Here is a 7,286-nt window from a genome sequence, read left to right on the forward strand (position 1 = left end):
CGAGATTCCGAGCTGCAGTGGCGAAGCTATGGTACCCGCACGATGTTTTCTGCTATTGACGTGAACTTTTGTCTTTTATTTACGTCTTTCAAAGAATAACCGCGCATAAAAGGGACACCAAACGATGAACGATTTGCACTGAATTCCACAATTTTGACCGTTTTCCTCGGATTTAAATTCTGATTCTTTTATTTACTTTTACGGCTGTTTATAGCCCCTCTCTCTCGAAGCAGTGCACTGGAATACAACACATATTTCTATATGTGGGACAACGGTCATTAGAGTAAGTGCGGTGAACGAAAATCTCGTCTTGTCCTATAATATTTCTATGTTTAAATTAGTAAATTGTCTATTCTTCATTTGTATAGACAACTTGATTACAAGATTCATTGGAATATATTTTATACAGACAGTGAAATTCGAATCAGGCATATAGACCTCTATTTATTGATTTGGAATCTAGATCTATTATTATTTTTCTAATTCTTGTAGTTGTAATAATAACGTTAACGTTAAGTTTTCTTAAATAAAAAAAAATATATGCATACATGTACGTACTCTTTATGAAACCTCTATTCATAGTGAAAATTCCTTTATTTATTTATAACATGTACTTACTTTTTATTTTCGTAGTTTCCAGATCCAGGTTAATAATTCAGCAAAGTTATCTTGTCAGAATGAATAAAACATGGATGCATACATACTCTTCATGAAACCTATTTTGTGAAAATAAATGTGAATGCTGGTACAATATCAAGATGAGATTGAAAAAATTCCTAATTTTCTATTTTTGTATATTTCTGTAGGCTCTATGGTGTCGTCAAATTTCATGCCATGGGATTGATCTGCTGCATGGTTGGCTGCTCCAGCAGCTCTTACCAGTTGAATAAGTGGTACTCCCAACTCTGTGAAATACACGGACTTAAATTTTGGAGCTGCATATGCAAGCCTCCATTTCAACTATTTACATTTCCTTTGGAAAGCAAAGATCCTGATGCTCGGAGAAGATGGATTAGAATCGTGAATAGGCAGACAGAAAAGGCTTGTCATTGGAAACCAAAACAGTGTCATAGGGTATGCTCCCTTCATTTTAATGATAACGAGCCAACATCTGCATGGCCTGATCCAACAAAGAATTTGGTTATGAGCTAGACAAATCTAAACAAGCGAAATCTCCAAGAGCGGCACCAAAAGAGAGACCTTACTCTGAAGTGGTCAAGCAACAAAGACAGAAACGCAAGCGGAAACATGTAGCTCCCCACACCGACTCGATGCCAGACATCGAAGTAACGGATCCTGTAGATGATACAGTTTCTCAAGTTGAGAGTGAAGACCATTTAGGTATTCCAGAAGCAGTACCATATTTGAAACCACTCATGCAAGATCATGACTATATCAATACTACATGGGATAGCACTCCTCCTGCAAAGAGACCGAGACCAGAATCTACATGTACATCAAGAAATGACATTGCTCTTCATGACCATGACTATGCTGAACCGTCAACATCATCATCTGAGAACTGTAGTGAGTGCAGCAAAAAAGAAGACCAGCTAATGGAAATGAATGGGAAGTTAAAGAAACTTGAGCAAAAAATAAAGAACCTGAAAAGGTTGCCAAAGCGTAGTGTATCGTATGATATAACTAATGTAGTTCTCAAGTCTGATAAAACAGTGAAGGACTATACTGGAATAGAGAGTAGAGATAAATGTGTAGCACTTCATGCATATGTAGAACCAAGAGTGAAAAAGCTACGTTACTGGACAGGAACAAAGAAGGAAAGTTCACCCAGGTCATCACCGAGAGCAAAACGAATTGGAACACCTCAGAAGCCAGGTCCCGCAAGGTCACTTAACAATAGACAAGAGTTTATCTTGGTGTTAATGAAACTAAGGCTAGCACTAACTGTCTCTTTCTTGGCAGGCTTATTTCACATCACAAGCAGTACAGTATCTCAGATCTTTAATACATGGATAAAGTTCTTAGCAGCTGATCTAAAGCCATTAATTCATTGGCCTGACAAGCTATCAATCCAAATGACAATGCCTAAGTCCCTGCCAAAAAAATACCAGCATTTAAGATGTACCTTAGATTGCACTGAAGTCTTTATTGGTCGGCCAAGGAATTTAACTAACCAAGCTCGTACTTGGTCTGACTATAAGAAACATAATACTGTTAAATTTCTCGTAGCAATTGCTCCCAATGGTATGATATAATTCCTTTCACATGCTTGGGGTGGTAGAGCTTCTGATGTGCTCATTACAAAAAAATCAGGTATTTTGGAATTAATTGATCCTGGTAATGTGGTTCTTGTAGATAGGGGATTTTTAATCAAGGAAGATCTACTACTGAGAGGTGCAAAACTAGAAATGCCCCCTCCTAGCAAAGGTAAAGAACAACAAACCCCTGGTGATGTTGCAAAAACGAAGAAAATAGGATACATGTTGAAAGGGCAATAGGAAGAATTAAATGGTTTGGCATCTTAAAGGAGACTCTGCCTATTTCTCTTGTTCCCCTTATTGATGATATTGTAGTTGTATGTGCAGCTCTTGTCAATTTGCGCAGCCCCTTGGTTAAGTAAAATATGTATAAATTTTTTATTGAGTTTTTGTACGATTTATGGTAAATACATTTTCTTGTACATGTAAAAATATTTTCGTTTTGAACAAACCTTCATTTTAGAAGTTAAAATTTTATTGTAGAGTCCATTTATCTTAACAAGACCAGGCTTATTTACAAATCCTCATAACCGTAGAGACGCATATGTGCAAAAATTTGTTAAATAAATTGCCTGGTGACGATGTTATAACAGAAGTGAACTGTACCCACTGTACATCACCCATTCTCAAGTTCACACTCGCTAGTTCTCAGTCTCTCTCTCTCTCTTTTTCTCGCTCACACTCACACACACGTAAATTAATGCAATTGAAAATAGGAAAGACAGAACATCATTCAGAAAAATGATCAGCTTGATTTGTTGAATGTATACAGGGTATTTTAATTCCAGTTTGTTGTCTTTTTATTTATGAATGTCAAATACATTTCGATTTCCAAACAAAAATAAGTGTTGATACAAAACAATGATATGCTATTTTACCAGGTATCTTTTATGTATGTAATTACTGTATTTACAGTGTATATAAAACATGAAGTGTACTCATTTAAAATACATGTATAATGTGGAAGAATGCATATAAAACCGATTGCAAAGTGACCATCTGTACACAAATTTAGAATCACTGCAAGTAACGGCTTGTACTATGTCTATGCAGTAAATTGTTAAGAGCAATCTATCATAATTTACATTGAATAAAGTAGAAAAAAAATTGAAGTCTCAACATAATAATTTCATGTGGCCTTCTTGATATGTACAGTGTATCTTAGAAAAGGGACACCCATATTTCTATCAAATGTATTTTTGTTTCAAATTAAACACTGACAGAATTAGTAAAATATTTAAGATTTTGAGTCATTCTTTTTCAATAGTATACCCATCATGCATGGCAAATTATGGCCAAGTCTGTGCTGGTTATTTTAACACTGAAATGTCAAACCCTTCATGCTTGTTGATGCTTTGACTCAGTTAATGAAAAAAAATTAACTTGACAATGAGGGGAAAATTAAAGATGCCCATGATGAATCAGACACATCGGATTCGTTTTTGTGGGACGCACTGTACTCTACATACACGTACCATTTTTGTGAATGTTATCTGTGAAAAATAAGAGCTCTTCTTACACACACAGAAAAAAAATAATTGTAAGTACATAATATCTCTTCATGGCGCAATGAACCAAAAATTTGGAAGGATGCCAAACATGGTGTTTTGGGCAAAATTTCTGAGAAGTAATTTCAAAGATAAAAATCTAATTGTAAATATCATTACATATTCAGAAAATAATTTTTCTTTTCTTTCCCTTTTTTCCTTGTTCTTTGAATTTTGGAGATTTAAATGCCCCAGATTCTATATGTATGCCAGTATCATCTACATGTAGTTAAAAATAATAATAAAAAAAAAAAAAAATGAACCAAATTAACAATTTTTACATTCACTTCCAAGTGCCCATAACCAGCATATTACATTGTTACAGCAAAATATTGTGAATGAGTGAAATTGGAGGTGAATATACATAAGTTCTTTTTTAATCAATGTAATATTAAAAGTATGTACATTGTCTTGCACATTTATAATCACCCAAAAGTATAAAAAAATTTGATTAAAATGAGTACCCGTTTAAGATTTTAAGGAATATACCTGGTTGCTTTAAATGCATGACTGATATCCAAAATTACACAAGATAATTGGTAAAGACATCATGTACCCTGCTAACAGTTCGACCCACTCACATCTTTCGGGTATGGATATTAAATGTTGATCCAAGGTGTATTGTTGCGACATTAGACAATGATGAATCAATATACCGGTTGTAACAGGGCCTCTGATAGAGCTTTGTTTGTGCTAACAACGTTTCTATGCGGCTGATACTCCTCCACAAAAACATCACAATAAAAACTGATGTTCACTGCAATAATAGAATTTAAAAGTAAAGACTTACAAACTGTATTGGAAAAGATGTTCATTTTTATCTTTTAATGCATATACATGTAGGTAAATTTGAAAATATCTGTTCATGATCGACTAAAGACAGGAAAAAGTTACACATTGAAGTGTTGCAATGAGTCTTTAAGAATTAGGCGAGTGCATTGCCACTAGTTCCTTTGCAATTTCTGTTTTGAACACCACTTCCGCATTTTGCACCAGTCCTTGCCATCGTTCTTCATCAAAGCTAATTCTGGATGTCATGCTCCCATGGCGAGTGTAAATGAAAAAGTCACACCAAGACCGCTTGATGATCCCCATCTGGAACTGAACTTGCGAATAGTAAGGATGGTTCTTCTGAAGACTAGGAGGCCCATCTGAAGTGTCTCTCATGTAACTAATATTCTCAACGGATGGTGCGGTATGCGCAATGCTGAATGGACATTTGATTTCAACAAGTCCTTTCCCGCAGCATTCACATGATACGAGTCCATCAGGGCTGGCAGCAAGAAATACCTTATCTTGGTCCACGAAGAGGCCCCCTTCTTGCACAATAAGTCCAGCATGGTGCGACCGCTGCTGCTTGGCATATTTCTCTCTGGCCTCTGGCTCTAGCTCCTTACCATACTTGAGTGATGGTAGGTCAAACTTTTCAGAAGAATCTTGACCAGTGATCTTCTTGATGAGACTGTCCGACTTGGGTTCGATATTCAAAGATAACTTGCGCCCTCTGGTCATTACAGAATGAGAAAGTGACCCAGTCACACGTCTGATTCGCTGTTCATGCCAGTTTTGATTTTCTGACTGTCCTCTTGTTGCCCTTTTTATTGAAGAAACAATGTTCGCGGAGTAGATTGGCAAACGGTCTAGAAATTCATCAGCGGATGTTGCTTGAGCTGCAAGGGATGGAAGGGATCGTGGTAAAAAAGACTCTACTTCTACTTCAGTAGACATTTCTGGTGCACTAGTGGTAGATGCAGTCTCCTTCCCGGCCATAACCGTCTGGAATGCGCAAGCATCTCTGAAGGTGGGATACAGTGCTGTATTGATGGATTCCAGCGAGGAATGAGACTCATTGGAGCGTGCACTCAGTGGCATGAACAGTCTTCTCACTTTTGGGTTGATGCCCTCTGCTGTATCAGATGAGGCTGAAATTAAGAAAACAAAAATGAGGGGAAAATTAGCTCAACTGAAAAAATATCATCTTGCCTTTACATTAAGTAAAATTTTAAAATTTCAAGCTATATGAAGTTACATTTAACATGTAATATACGGGGGGGGGGGGGTGAATATGAAAAATATTTTACTATTAAAGTTTATTGAATAATAAATCGACTACTTTAAACATACTATATCAATGAAAAAAATCTTTATGCAATACACTGCTTTACAAAAATAACTTTTGAGAGGAAGTCTATTTGAGGTATGGTTGTAAATATTGAAAACAGCACTATGTGAAAAACATGTAAACCCAACATGTATTTACCTTGTCTTGAGAACTTGGGCTTGCTCCAAGTCATCTCTGATACACGGTCTGGTTCCACCGACTGTTTACCTGCGAATGCTGACCAGGTACATTCCCGAGATGTACAAGATGGATTGGTAAGTCCGTTCCGCCATGCAAAATCTACCTTAAATAGAAGTGCAGCGACATGATTACAGGTTGTGCTGTACCTGTACAAAGAAATTAAAAAAAATACAAACATTAGTTATAAAGTAAACCATACAAATATAATTTTAAAACAAATTATTCGTTTTCATGAGCTATGACTGAGTTAGGGATTACCTGTAGTCTACCTGTCTGCTTTCAGAGTATGGACTTTGCCCAATGTTCCTTTATATTTCATGAAATACAAAGTAAATGTACACCTGTAAAGACATTAATACTCCTTCAGAAATAGAACTTCATGTATGGCCCTTGATTACAAATCCCAACAGACAGGATTTTTTTTTGGCAGATGTCAGAGGTCTGGAATATGCTTTTAATTATTAGATCAATATTATCTAGGGGGTGGGTGGGCTAAATGTAATGTAAAAATTTCTAAGATCTGATATTTTTTTAGTATCAAATGAGGAAAATTCAAAATATTTGTTAAAAAAAAAAATCATCATTCATACCCTGCAAAACATTCACAAAATGCACTTAGCACTTCTCCCGTCTTCTTGTTGGCGGCAACCCACACGTTCCACGGCACATCCCTGACTCTCTGGGAAGGTTTACATTTTGTTTTCAAGAAACAGTAATTCGTCTTATTATCAATAGGATGGTACTGGATTTCCTCCATCCATCCTGATGCAAAATAACTGTAAGCCTTCTGGTCTTTGTAGTCTGACATCAGCCTTCGGCGAAGAGGAATGTCATCGATTGACTCCAGGTACTTTCCTATATCAAACGCCATGGTTGACGGCCACATGGTTATGGAACTAGCTTCCGAAATTGTTCAGAGTTTTTGGATCCGGCAGCGATCCTGTCGGAATCTTCAAAATGTCTCCAAAATGCTGTGCTTTCTCCGTGTCCTTGGCTTCTTGAGTCTTGGGCGGTGCGACAAGCTCAGGCATCCTCTTAGAGGCGAACACTAACGCAACCAATTCATCTTTTCTTCCACTTACTTTCAAGTTCCTTTTCCGAAGAAAGTCTTTCAAAGCAGACACGTTCCATAGTTTAATGTCGTCAATCGATATATCTTCACCATCCATGATGGAACACACACAAAAATACAACTTATAAAGACTTATAAAACCGTCG

The 7,286-nt window shown here is 36.6% G+C and overlaps 2 protein-coding genes across 2 annotated transcripts; one reads left to right on the forward strand and one right to left on the reverse strand.

The window, feature by feature from the left end:
* The first annotated feature begins 1,150 nt into the window (after window positions 1-1,150).
* Window positions 1,151-2,216, forward strand: LOC129266642 (uncharacterized). The gene has a single exon (XM_054904481.2). The coding sequence runs from the start codon at window positions 1,272-1,274 to the stop codon at window positions 2,214-2,216; it is 945 nt and encodes a 314-aa protein (XP_054760456.2). The 5' UTR covers window positions 1,151-1,271.
* A 946-nt stretch (window positions 2,217-3,162) lies between these two features.
* On the reverse strand, window positions 3,163-6,954 carry LOC129266641 (uncharacterized). The gene is made up of 3 exons (XM_054904480.2): window positions 6,659-6,954; window positions 6,027-6,214; window positions 3,163-5,688 (listed from the first exon to the last, which is right to left on the reverse strand). Exons 1-3 carry the CDS (start codon window positions 6,952-6,954, stop codon window positions 4,685-4,687), a joined length of 1,488 nt encoding a protein of 495 aa, XP_054760455.2. The 3' UTR covers window positions 3,163-4,684.
* Window positions 6,955-7,286: the final 332 nt, after the last annotated feature.

The sequence above is a fragment of the Lytechinus pictus genome, unplaced genomic scaffold (genome assembly GCF_037042905.1).
Source record: "Lytechinus pictus isolate F3 Inbred unplaced genomic scaffold, Lp3.0 scaffold_62, whole genome shotgun sequence".
NCBI lineage: Eukaryota > Metazoa > Echinodermata > Echinoidea > Temnopleuroida > Toxopneustidae > Lytechinus > Lytechinus pictus.